At 41.1% G+C, this 13,982-nt stretch overlaps 1 protein-coding gene across 11 annotated transcripts in view; it reads left to right on the top strand.

The window, feature by feature from the left end:
- The window catches only part of NR3C2 (nuclear receptor subfamily 3 group C member 2), a 210,086-nt gene that overhangs the window by 152,089 nt on the left and 44,015 nt on the right, over positions 1–13,982 (top strand). For all 11 annotated transcript variants that reach the window (XR_010614563.1, XM_065688358.1, XM_065688332.1 and 8 more), the window contains one exon: positions 491–607. Coding sequence is in view for 10 of the 11 variants with exons in the window: in XM_065688358.1 (XP_065544430.1) it covers positions 491–607 (117 nt within the window). In the remaining variant the exon portion in view is untranslated. The remainder of the gene's footprint in view (positions 1–490; positions 608–13,982) is intronic.

The raw sequence follows: 13,982 nt of genomic DNA, 5'->3' as shown, positions 1-13,982 counted from the left end.
ACCTGCTGCGTAGAAAGTAACCAGTAAAATCAGAAATCAGGCACCTAGTGAACTGGTTGAAGGGAATGGAGCGTATTGGGAAAGTTAACCTCTACTTTGTCTTTCTGCTTTAGATTATTAAGTTCTTTAGCATGAGAATGGCCCCAGAACTAAAACTTGTCAGCCTGCTTTGTCATATGGCATGCGTAAGAAGAAAAGCGCAAACAAATAGTTTGTTTTTTTGCAAGAAGAAAAATCCCAGTCTTGCCTAGAAAAAAGTAATGAGATCTCTCTCATAAGTGACACACCAAAACTCTTTCCTAAATTACACGGAAGATATGCTCATAGTAAGGCCTATGGCAAGTCACCAAGATTACTGGGAAGGCTAGAGAATGGGATTGGGAATGTCTGCATTGATAAGCTCAAAATTACTGAAAAACAATAGAAAAGAACAAATGGGAATTATGTAAATGCATCCTCTAATAATGTGTTTTGGTTTTGGTTCATTCAGGACAGCACAATTACCTGTGTGCGGGAAGGAATGACTGCATAATTGATAAGATCCGAAGGAAGAACTGCCCAGCCTGTCGATTACAGAAATGTCTGCAAGCTGGAATGAATTTAGGAGGTAAGCAGAATATTAATAGTTTGGTCTCCTAATTTGATTAGGCAAAAACATAGGAAATGTGCAGCCTTTTTGTAGTTCTGGCAGCTGCATAATCTCAAAAGTTTAAGATGGAATTATCCTGAAGAAGTGCTTAATAGCTAATAAGCTCTATTGTCATTCTAAATCAGGTTTTGGAGACACGTATTTTACAGCTCAGAAAAAAGAAAAGTGAGTGTTTTATGATGACAGTAATTTTAGTGGAATTTCATATAGATAAAAGTATTACGGTTTCAAGTATCGCATATTTGTATTATGGTTACAAGTATCACTTTTTATGATGAGCATTCTCTTAAATACTGGGAAACATTTTACACCATCATGAAAGCAAATCAACATGTAGTGAACCTCTCCACTTTTTTGTTGCTTGTTCAACATTTATATTGGATTATTTCTGCAACAGTATGGATATGTAGTTTAGATAATGTTACTCCACTGTGCGTAAGCTCCCAACAAAAAGACAACCTTTCCTTAATAATTGTCAACAGTATTTTGAAAAGAGTATGATAGCAAAACTTACAGTAGTTTTTTTTTCTATTCTTTTAATTCTTCAATTGCAATGTCTGCATAATTCTGGCTGTGCTTCAGTGGGCGTCTTGTTTCAAGTTATCACCTGAGCAAATTGTATTACAAATCACTTTTTTTCCCAGTACTTTTAAGTTTATTGTGTTGTCTGTGAATCGGGCTTTGGATACTGCTGCAGGTCCTTTCACTGATGCACAGAGTGACCCTTCCCTTATAGAGTGTTTTCACTGTTCCAGAAAATTATAGCATGGTCACATTAATTCCTCCAAATCATTTCCTATGCGCTTTTTATCCTCCTGGACCTATTCTCTGCTAGTAGCTTAGTTTAGTTCTGCAGACAGATTTAGCTGCTTGTCTTTCATAGGTTATATGCAAAATCCTGGTTCCTGCCTTCTGCCTGGTACCTTTTTCTAACTCCCAGATGTCTTTTTCTGTCTTGTCTCCTGGCAGAAATACTCAAGCAAAGAACTTCTTACTTTCTGGGGGACGTTAGCCCTGTTAAGACCTCTTTAAACTCTTTTCCCTTCAAGTTGCCTTCTAGGCCCCTTGTTTCTGCTTCCCAAAAGAAAAAGGGGCCAGACTATGGCATGCTGGGTGCTGACAGTTTTCCCTTGATTTTGATCTGTGCTATTGCTACCAGCAAGGAAAGCAGAACAGCACCTTTGATGAAGTGGGAGCTCCATGGTACTAGCTCATTCTTTCCAAAGAAAAAGATGCTGAAAATGCATGTGAAGTAGGAAGCCCAGATCCCTGGGGTATTGGAAATCTTGCTGCAGCCCTACAGCAGCTGGTGCAGGGCATCCTCTGTTTCTGTGCCCTTCTAGACAGGCATGTGTGCTCATCACTGCATCAGCATACAGGGCTGTCATCTGACTTGATAACCTTTTGAAACAGCAACGTGTGACGCTTTGCAATGTCATGAGTTCATCACTGTGATTTCCTAGTGTGTTTCAAAGGATGGGTTCACACAGTGTCGTCTGCAACGAAAAACAAGGGAGGGGTAAACTTTGCTTGAGAGGGGTTGTTTTTTTTATTTAGACACATTGGCTGGAATGCTTTAAATGAGGAATGCATTGAAAATCTTCCCCTGTGTTGGAGCTTGGTAGTCTGCTGGAAATTGTAATTAACGATCTGCATTTAATGACCTAGAAGGCCAAGTCTGCCTCCACAGTGTACAGCTGGCATGCGGTTGAGCTTTGCTGTTCATCTGTTTTGGTGATTTTCTTCATGTAGGGGAACTAAAGTGAATTCTCGTTCTTGACTTAATCCATTTATGACACATAAATGAACTGAAATTACATAGAAAGTCTTTCTATCACAGCAGTGAGTGAGACAGTGTGGGTATAGCTCTGGATGTTAATGCAGTGTGGTACCTTCTGCATGGTCCAGGAGACAACAGCTAGGTTGGAGGCAGAGAGGACGGTTGCTGGAGAGAAGGTAAAGTGCCTGCTGCCCGGAAACAGAGTTGCTGTGTAGAGGGCTCTGAGGCTTGGCAAATTACATTAACACACCTTTCAGCCTTTGAGCCTGTCCAGGTCTGGCAAAAAATGTTGGTAGAAAGGCCATTTGCTGCTTAGGTGTTTCTTTTTACCTGATGGTGAGAATCATGGAATCATAGAACGGTTTGGGTTGGAAAGGACCTCTGCCATGGGCAGAGATACCTCCCACTAGATCAGGTTGCTCAAAGCCCCACCCAGCCTGGCCTGAGTTTTGCACCAGGCATCTCCAGAGGCGCAGCAAAGCATGTCAGGCTTAATTTTGGGAACTTCTGTGTGCTGTTGCAGGGGAGTTCTGATAGGGTAGAGATAATCACAAAAAAGGAGGTGGAAATGGAAAGAAGAGAGATTAATGAGTATTTGAAACCAGTAATTTTCTCTTCAAACAAATTTCCAAGGTTTAGTACAACATTTTTTCATAATTAGCTCAAATAGACTGAATATGTTCATATTATTATGAAGATGCATTGGAGCTTATAGCTTCATTTGGTCAGCCAATTTTTGCCAAGAAAATGCGCTAATAAAAATAGACTTTTAACTGTTTATAATTTGAATTTATAGGCAAAATGTGCAAGTGTTGTGCTAGGCAGTGTGATCAGTGTGGAGCTGGAGGAAAATGAATTTATAAGCAGTGTAGTTCAGGTCCTGTTTGCAGCACAGTCCTTTCTGCAGCTGAGTCACACTGCACAGTGCTGTGCTCTTTGTGCAGCAGATCTAAGTTGAGCTCTCACCCTCCAAATGAAGGCGGAGGTAAACACAAAACCCAGACTATATCAGAGATGCCAGTGTGTTTGGCTCCTGAGAAGCAGAGTAAGATGATATGCAAAAGGGTCACAAGAATAGCTCAGCCCAGAATTGCATGCAGGTTCCTGAAGCTGTGGGCACTTCTTTCCCACTTGTGCATAATTATAATGTTTTATCCTCTTATTAAAATAAATAAATAAATAAAATCCCACGTTGATGCAGAAGAAATGTTGCCTTGGGGAGCAAGGACCTTGACTTCTCTTTTGCAGCTTTCCCTGTCTTCAGATAGGAGTGAAAGACCTCAGGCTGCTGACCTGCTTCTCCTGCTTACTGTCATGGGGGTTTATAAAGCAAATTGTAATTTGAAAGTTTGTGATTGTCCTCCTGTTGTTATTGAAGAGATTAACCTGTGTGGTGGAAAACTGGTAATCAGAAAGAGAGTTCCCATGTTTCCTGCAGCACATTTTTGCACTATCTCCGATTAATCCACTGAACTCTTTTCTTTGGGTTTTTGTTGTTGGTTGGGGTTTTGGGGTCTTTTTTTTTTCCCTTTTGATTAGATTCTTTGTCAATATTTTCAAAATGTTCTTTCTTTTGTTTGCTGTGTGAAAGTGTCACAGGTTGTTTTGATGGCATATCTCCTGCTTCCCGGCATGCTGACAATTGTTTTCCTAAGACCCCCAAAAATAATAATATTTTGATGTGTGGCAGCATGCCATGCTTTAAGCACCTTTTATAAATATGTGTAGCTCAGCGATACAAAATACACCTTTTCATGAATGCTCAACCAAATTAATTTGGCAGTTTTATTGTTTACCTCCTCCTTTTGTTTGCTGAAAAAAATGGAGCATTTTCCAAGCTCTTAGAGCCTCTAATAATCTTTAGAAAATTATTCATCAAGGCAGCAAATAATTTACCTAATTATGTTTTTTTTCTCAATTTTTGTTTTGATTTTCTAAGAAGCATCTGCAACCTGTAATTTCTGCAAAGCTGAAGTTATCCAAATATCATGTTAATTCATCCTCCTCGTCTCTATAAAGTCTGTGTATGCGCTACAGACAGACATATCCCTTTGGCAAGTAGGACTCCAAAACTTTTTCGGGTATCATAGTTTGTTTGTTGGCTTCTTGTTGTTGGGTTTTTTTTTTAACTCCGGTGACATATGCTAGACTTAATTATTGGAAGAGATTCAGAGTGAGCAACTGCACTCTGAAGGTATGCTGGCCCATTTTTGGTTTATGCTCTTTTCAAGATTCTGTAATTAATTTTCAGTTAATTATGGACCAGAATGACTTCATGAATTGTGAGGTTTCTTCCAACATACGCTGTGATCAGATTTGTCGAGTCTCTCACTTCTGCACGAGACATTTTCATTTGACTCCCACCTCATGCTGCTGTTCCTTAGTCGTGTCTGTCCCTACTGCAGCACTGGGGGAGGGGAAGGGAAGGGAAGTGAGATGCCACAGTCCCACCCTGGTGTTCAGCATGGTTTCTTGTGCCATCCAGCAATGCAGCTGGTGTCTTGCAGCAGTGCTGGGGATGCTGCACTGCAGCCAGGGCAGGCCAGAGCTCCTGGTTTCATTCCTGCTGTATGCCAGGCCCTGTGCTGAAGCCTGGAGAAAAGGAAGTGCTTTATATGGTGTACCCTGATGGGATCTCTGTCCACCCAACCCCTTTTCTTGGCAGGCTAGTCCTTGCCCCTCTGATGTGACCTAGTGAGCAGGCACAGAATCATAAGAACCACGTAATGGTTTGGGTTGGAAGGGACCTTAAGCTTATCTAGTTCCAACCCCCTGCCATGGGCAGGGACACCTTCCACCAGACCAGGTTGCTCCAAGCCTCGTCAAGCCTGGCCTTGAACACTGCCAGGGGTGAGGAATCCCTTCCTCTTCTGCTGTGCGATCAGAGAGGATCCCACTTGTGCCATGTGATGTGCCATACGTGCTTACGGGACAAAAATGTGCTGAGAGGTCAGTACCATGTAGGACTGCATTCCTTTCCTGCCTCAGCTCCCACGTAAAACACTGGTGAGAATACCGGTACTGGTCTCCGACAACAGTGAGAAGCAGCTTGTTGAAGTATCCTTTGGATATCGAGAGGAAATAGAGGAGATTTCACCTTGCAAATTGCATAGTTCATCACTCTGTCTGCAGAGACTGCCTGTGAAATTTGAGTCTTGGGTCTGCATACATTTACATATGTAAGACACTTCATGCACAAGATGCTGCCTGAGATTTGTAGTCTTCACTTGCAGATATCCTTATTTTTTATACATTAAAATATTTCAATAATCTGAAAAATAGATTAAATGAGAGAATCAGTAATAAGATACAAAACTTCACCTTTCTGCCCAGCTTTCCATTTTCTGTTTAATAACTCATACTGGTAGGGATTTAAAACTGTGGTCTTATTTTCAGTTACTGCAGCTTATGCATTTTATGCTATCATTTCCAAATCTTTTTGAGAAAAAGAAAGCAATAGGGAGAAAAAGAACAAGGGGAAAAAACCATGAGTACTAGAAATCTGAGAACTAGGGACAGCTTAAATAAAGAAAAAATGTATCTTTTTGGCTTTCTTTTAAAATTTCTCCTAAGCAAGTTTTCATAAAAGAAATAAACCCCTGTGTGTAAGAAACTAAAGCAGTTTGGGGTACATGTATAGTTAACTTTTATTTCTCATTTAACTTATAGCTGTGAAGTATTTTGAAATGCCCATTAACTTTATCTGCATTTTTATTTGCATTTATTATGTAGCATTTTCTTCCGAGGGAATCTAGTCAATTTTTTTAACTAGGAACATTCAGCTGGGTGTGTGTCAGCTCTTTCAAGAGACTTTTACCAATGTATACTGAAAGATGAAAGTTAATTGTGGGTTTGATGAAGCAAAACCTCACATTGTCAGTTTTTCTCACACTTTAGCTGGACAGCTTAGTTGTGATACCTACCAATGTCTAGGTTATTATAAGTATTGTTTCAGAGAACATTCATGTTTTTCTAGATGTGACAATTTCAGAAAACATTTGTCTTGGAAATCCATCAAGTTCTGAGATTGTGTTAAAATCTGTGCTGTCTCTTAGCAGGGAAGTGAAGCAGTGATTTACCTACTTTTATTTGCATGTATAGTGTATTGAGCCCAAGAGAGTAATATAACCTTAAGGCATAGCCTGCAACCATGCTGTCTTGTGCTGTCATTTTGTTAGCTCTCCTAAATTGTCTTGCGGGTGTACTTATAAAAGGAATCAGCAGGGAAATCCATGTTGCTGCATGGAGCCCATGTTGGTGGCTCTTCAGAAGAGGACATCCTTGCAACCATCAGAACAGCCACTTGCCAGAAATATGAAGAAACTATTTTTGAATGATGATTTAAAAATGCAGGATTTTGAGGAGGGCTGGTAACGTCAGGGTAATCTCTTAGGCATTGATTGAAAAAAGAGTTTTGAAAGTGTGCCCTTGCACTTTGGCATTTTGCTGATGATGGTTTTATTTCATATGTGAAGGCAGCTCAAGAAGACGCACTGCAGTAGTCCAAAAGCACACGGCTTTCATCCAGCAGTCCTTGATCAGACTCCTAATCGGGTTCATGTTCTCAGTCCTCCTTTGTTTTTTCAAGTTTTGCTGGTTTCAGCTCTGCCTTCTGACGAGTGCCCAGCTGCCAGCAGCATTTGTCTTTCCTCCAGGAACAGCCTTTCAGGCTTTTGGCACAGGTCTGCTGAACTCCAAACTTCCCTGTTGTATCTGCTGGGCTCTCCACCATACCATTTGTGGCATAACACCCTTGGTTGCCAGCCTCACAAAGGAGCTGCAGCTCTTCTGGGCTCCTGCTGGCAGTACGTGTCCCAGCCTGCCTCGTGTCATGCGGCGGCACTGCGCATGCAGGCTCTGTGGGGTTTAGTCTGATTTCAGCAGTACGCAGCACTCGCTGTGCAGGCTCAGAGGTTGGTCTTTCCTGTGTGGTTCATATTCTGTATGTGGTGCCTTGCTTTGGTTCAAAACACAGAATGGAGAGGGTTGATCACAGCTTTCTGACAGGAAGAATCAGGTCTTCCCAGAAGAGGTGCAAAAAAGATCTTCCACTGTTGTACTATTGTTAGGGCAATAGGACTGAAGCACAGCAGTGGTTCTTGCTTGAATACCATCTGCCAGGCATTCACTGGTTGGCTTACAGGGATCCCCTGTGAGCTTCTAAGCTTTCCTGTCTGTTGGCAGGTGCCAGCTTTCACCTTCAGGATGCTTCCAGGGTAGATGATGTTTCTGGTTCCTTGACTCCCCAAGACCAAGCGTGATTCCCCCCTTAACCAATTCTCTGCCTTGTAGGGCTCTTAAATTTAGCAGCCTATTTTCCTGAGGATCCTGACATGAATTGCCATTTGTCTTTGTTGCTCATACAGATGCATAAAGCAAGCAAACCCGTAATACCTGTGTTCATTGCTTTTGTTTTGTCATTCTGGAGCAGTCCAGAGTGCTTCAGTGTTTCCAAAACTGTTACATGCAACTCTTGGTGATGTTCTGTCTTTTCCTCAGTCACCAAATTATCCTGCTTCCTTCCACAGTGCTCTAAGTCCGTATCCTTTTTGCTCTTCGCCACAGTAAAAGTGTAGGCCGAGTTAAGAAAGCATGCCTGTGTCTCCTGTTTCTCTCTCCAGAGCTGCTGGTTACCACAGGAGCCCAGCGGTTGTTGGTAGTGTGTTTCCATTACTCACTTCCCCATCACTGCAAGAAGCTGTAGGAGCAGGAGGAACTTGTCCTTCAAGCTTCCACCAAGCCATTGCTTCAGAGCATGAAGATTTAACTTGCCATACCTGACATGACTTTGGCCAAAGTATGGTGGTCTCACTATGCTGATTAATGGTTTTTGTTAAATCCCTCATTAGTTGCCTGCAAGTGTGCCATGGACCAATTTGAAGAGCCTGGAGTATAGCAGTGAGAGTGATCAGGAGTATTTAAAACTTGACTAGTGGGGACAGATTGAATTACTTGGCATTGTTTAGTCCATAAAAAAGACTGGAGGGAAAGGTGAAGAGAGGGGCAGCAAATGTTGTTTTAGCAACAAGCGTTGGTAAAGAGGAAAGGAGATGATCTGCTTTCCATGTCTGTGAAAGCAGAACAGAAGTAACGAGCAACAAGGAATAGGCAAGTGAGGAAGTGGAAACATATCTGTTACTGTAAGGCCAGGGGAGCACTGGAGTAGATAGTCTGGGGAAGAAGCGGAGTCTGTCATTGGGTGTCTTTAAAGATAAGGCAAACATTTGTCCATTTGTCAGAAATGACAAGGGTACAGTTGGCTCTGAGCAAGAGGATGGATCGTGCAACTGTCCCAGGCCTCTTCCGGACTATGGTTAATGTTGTGTAAGTGGAGTTAAGCTAGATAATTTGTGTGCAAATCAAAAAAATGTGAAAATACTCTTTCCACATGCAAAAAAGCTTTTTAGATTTTGACATCACTGATCTTCATTGAATGAGCTACTCTGTCCTCTGTGTGACAGTGTGTTTTGAAGAAGCAACGGTGCAAAGACTATGCAAGTCATGTGCTCTTTTTCTGACATTGTGTTGCTTTTTTGATTGTCTGCTACTTTGGCACTTCACAGGTTTTAAATTGACTCTAGAGCTGTGGTTTACTCCAGTAATGTCACAAGGAAAATTTATTCAATCACAGATTGTGCCTTAGCACGTGAGTCTGTTGTTCTTTCCTGTTGTATTCTTATATGCGCTTTGCTTCAGAATTACCTTAGTAACTTGTATTTTGGTTTGAATCTTGTTTCCTGGTTTTCTTTTTTTTTTTCCCATCAATTTCCAAGTGCATGCCTTTCCATTTTTAGTATCTGGTTTTTTGCTAAAATAGGTGTGAGAAGTGACAAGGATACCTGGGTCAAAAAGCAGGCTTTGAGAGTTTGATGTTAGTAGAAAGACCCAGCAGGTTATGAAGAAAAAACTTGAGCACATTCAAGCCTCAGCAATACATGACAGGCAAGAAGGTGATGTTTAACAAAGAGGAAGGCAAGAGGAAGGCAAGGTGAAGGCACCATTGGAACATCCCTGAGCCACCCAGTACCACACATCTTCCTGCAAATTGGTGCTGGTGATTTGTGTGCTTTTGTAGTTCTCTGCCAACAGTTTTCCTTCATCCCCCAGTTCTGTAACATTTTAATGATGGAAATCATCTTCCCTGCAGAAGGTACAAGAGAAGGAAGAAAGGAAGGAAAGTGGTGGAATGTCAAGACCACAAGACCAGTCCACCTTGAATGGACAGAACGGGGATTTGTCAGTAGGGAGCAGAGAAGATACTGATGTGGAACAACAGTCCTGCCATCAAAACCTTGCAGTTGTCATACTGGAAAGAAAGAGATGAGGAATCCTGTGTGTGGCTTCTGGGTCTGTCTGCACAGAGACCAAGCACATTCAGACACGTCATTTAGACATCCTCTTAGGCATTTCATACCTCTTAGGCATTTCATACACAACTATTTCAACCTCAGGAGAATTTAGAAATGTGCCACTCTGACAGTTGCAAAGAGATACTCTGATGATTCAGATCATACATATGGGTAATACTGCAGAGTTGCATTTTCCCTGGAAAGGTGACTTAGTATCACATACAGGGTGATACTTACTCACTTATGGTCAGGGTGATTTATTAAAGCAGGAGATTATCATGGTTATAGTGTTGTTTTGTTATGTTGGTTTTTGTTGGGTTTTTTTTTTTACTAATCATAAACTGGATGGTGAAAAATATGGCTCAGATGAGTACAGAAGATGGCTACAGCCATCTCGTATTGCACAGATAGCATTGCTGTTCCTGGAAGAAGGGTAGATGATTTCCGGGTGATGAGGGTCAGAGCAACAGCATTGAATGTGTTAGAAATAAGGTCATTTGAGTGAAATCTGAGTTCATAGAGTTGATAAACCTGGGGGTATGGAAATTGTACAAGTGAGGAGGCAAATTACTTCAAATTTCTGTTACTTGGGGAAAAAGAAGAGGGCATGTGGTGCCTTACGACATAACCAGAAAGACCACAGAGGTAAGTGCAGCGCTTAACCAAGCTGAGTTCTATTAATGGTAGTGCAAGAACAAAAATGAAGCATTTAAAGCATGGCACACTCTAGCATGGAGTGGAAGCATGAGCACTCAAGATACAGGATGAGAGGTGCTGCAGCAGAGTTTGCTTATCGATGCTTTTGAAACCCTCTGAGAAGCTGGTTGAGCACCTGTGTCTCCAATCTAAATATGAGGAGGAAATTTCACACGCAGTAAATATCTACAAGACAGGGCAGTCAAAATGGCTTAATGTTGTGATCAGGATGAAGGGCACAAAAGTCATGGAACAGCCTTAGCACTGGGTATCAACCCAAATAAAAGCAAGAGAGAAGACTTGGACGAGGATCGCCTGCAGAAGGTTGGACGGGAATGGGTGTTTTGGGAGGAAGGTTGTCACTTGACACAAGGCAGAAACCAGTGATCATAGCCAAGAGCATTCAGTCTGGTACAGTGGAAGATTTTTAAATCTGTTCTCCAAAGTTTCCCTAACTTTGTTTTTTAACCAAATTACTAGCAATGCAAGTAGTTGAAGCTGCTCATGCTTCATTGCTGCAGGTGACACATACTGGAGTTGTAGGTGACCTAATCTTTGCATTCATTGTTGGTATTTTACTGCTAGTCTTTGAATCTGTTTCATGAATAGTTAGATCTACTGATGCATTTAGTAGACAATGCTTAGCTAGAAAATCATTGAATTTGCCATATATTTGAAGAATGAATAAATAATCAGTAAAATATGAGGTTTGGGAGCATCTGAAAAGGACTGATTAAGATTGGCTTTCATCAACATTATAATTTTCTTTTGTAAGCTTTTTATAAGGCTTTGTTTATTGGATGATTTAAATATTTAGTAAATACATTTCTTTTGAAATTAATGAAGAAGTACATGAGGGAATTTTATATACCAGAAATGTTAGTTGTGAGGCTGTTCTGTCAGTTTGGGATTTTATGTGAATTATATGTGGGGAAGATTTTCATACTTTAGCCATTTCTCATTAAAAAGCTTTATCAAAAACAGCTTGATTTGATTTTAACAGGAAACCACTAATTGGCATTTGGTAAAAGTTGTTCCCACACAGGGAGGAGTACCCCTATGAAACTGTTATTTTTCAATTAATTATCACTTTGAGAATTGCTGAGAAACAAGCAAATGTGTTAGACATTTTCCCTGACAACCTAAATATTCCTGTAAAATGCACTTTGGAACTCAGCTTTTCTTTTGTCACTTTTGTCCTTCTTCATGAATGTGTAGCCTGAAGTTTGGCATGGCTAAAAAGGGATTAAATTTCCTCTGTCTCTTACCCAAACCCTCCCCAGTGCCTTCCATTCTTGCCTGCTGTGGACATCACTGTCCCACTCATCAGACGAGTAGGTAACTGGAGCTTCATCATTGAGTCAGACCTTAAAATGCACTAGATTTGAGCTGGGCTTTCACCTTAGATTTCTGAGGCAACTGTGATGGCTTCTGTCCCGGCTTTGCAAGGTGGCTTCTTTTTTCCATCCTATAGAGGCTATCCCTTTGAGCAGATCTCTGTGGCCATGGCCCCACCGTCCTGAATTCTGTGTGCAAAAGCCAGCACACTGCACAGGAACCATGCCTGTTCCATGAGATGTGGGCAAGTGCTGCCATTAGGTGCCACCTCCCTGTGGGTGTATGTATTTCACCACTTGGTGTCTCTAGCCATAAGTATAGTGAGAAGGAAATGAGGAATTCTTGTTAAAATAGGACAAGATTTCTCACTAAGTGGGTGCGTAATTACTTGAAGTATCATTCTCCAAAAGTAGCTGTGATGAGTGGTTTGCTGCCACACTGTAAGGGCATCTGAAGTAGGGTCCTGTTGAGGGTCAGTTCTGTGTCTACAGTGTTACTAATTACTTGCATACAAAGTAGAGAGTAAATATGTAAATCTACAGATTTGCAAATTCTCCCTTGTGACCAGAATCACAGTTCAAAAGCATCTTCAGTTCTAGTGTCTGAATCCAAGAGGATGGCATTTTCAATAAGGTGCAGAGGGGTATGTTGAGAAGTGCAAGTTGAGGCGGGCAAGAATACCCGAGAGCAGATGTTTAGAGACTGCAGCAGAGAAAGAAGCATGGTTGCATGATGGTTTTATGGCAAAGTCAGCAACATAAAATTGTTGCAAAAATAGGCAAGCCTCTTTTGATACTAAGGCATTATTCTATTCTTGTAGAGCTGGCAAGTGTGGGCCCGATGATTGCGATAGGACAAGAGGCAGCAGCCTCAATCTGCACCGGGAGGGGTTAGACTTGATAGTAGGAAAAATTTCTTCACCATAAGGGTGGTCAGGGAATGGAACAGGCTGCCCAGGGAAGTGATGGAATCACTGTCCCTTTAAGTGTTCAGAAACCATGTAGATAAGGGCCTCAGTGATATGGTTTACTGGTGGTCTTGGCAGTCCTGGGGTAATGGTTAGACTTGATCTTAAAAGTCTCTTCCAACCTGATAGTTTCTACGATTGTGTCTGGGTTTCAGCACTGCTAGTCAGAGTGGTTTCCTTAACATCTAAACTGAATCTTCCCTCCCGAAATTTCATATTGTGTGCCTGAATAAAGGTGTGTACAGACCAGACACCGCCCAAGGAAGGACAAGGATAAGAAGAAGCCTAGAAGAAAACATAAGTCTATAAGCAAGAGTTGATAAAACTCAATTTATCTTAGTGTCAAAGGGAGAAATGTATTAAGAAGGCCATGATACTAGTCTTTCAATACAAAAAGGGGTGTAAGAGAGGGGACAGGAATGGTAAGTCGTTCTTTATGGCCGCTGGGGAAATGGTGAAGAGAAATCAACTTTACTGCAGAAAAAATGATGCTACATTGGAGATACTGGGAGAAAACTGTTAGATGTTGGAGACAGATGGGGGATATTGCGGAATTCCTTTTATTGGAGATTAATAACATACTGGGTTGGGCAAAGTGTAGTTGATCCTGCTCAAAGCAAGAGGATAAACTGCTTCACATATATTGCTTCTGTGCTTTACAGTGCTGTACTGGAGCAGCGTTGCACTGCATTGTATATTAGAGTCTGTTCCAAACAAAGCAAAACTCAAACATTCCTGAAATTCTATATATATGTAAGTAAAGTAACAAGCAGAAAATATTTATGTAGTTGCAGTCCAGTTTTATTAGTATGTTAAATCCAACTAGAATAAAGAACCAAAATATGTTTAAATGAACATGATGAAAATATGCACAATTATGTAGATTAAAACATGCGTTAGAAGCTCTTTCATCTGTGCTGTACCTCCCTTTTTGGTGTACTGAATGTGAACCAAGAACAAGAATTACATTTATGGATGTGCTTGGATCTTTGCAGGGTCTGATTGAAGGCAAATAAAATGTGACATACCCATAGATCAGACTTCATACACTTTTATTCCTTGTCTTTAAGCTGTCCAATCCTGTCAGATTAAAGTGTTACTTATTAGTTAGTAAGCAGTTGTGAATGATGTTGGCAATGCCAAACTATGTCATTATTTCAGTCATGCCTACCATTTCATTCTGCTGAGTTCGATCATTGGCTT

This window comes from Lathamus discolor, chromosome 1, assembly GCF_037157495.1.
Source record: "Lathamus discolor isolate bLatDis1 chromosome 1, bLatDis1.hap1, whole genome shotgun sequence".
NCBI classification, from domain to species: domain Eukaryota; kingdom Metazoa; phylum Chordata; class Aves; order Psittaciformes; family Psittacidae; genus Lathamus; species Lathamus discolor.
The sequence above is the reverse complement of the archived record's forward strand: the minus strand, read 5'-3'. Positions and strand labels throughout refer to the sequence as shown.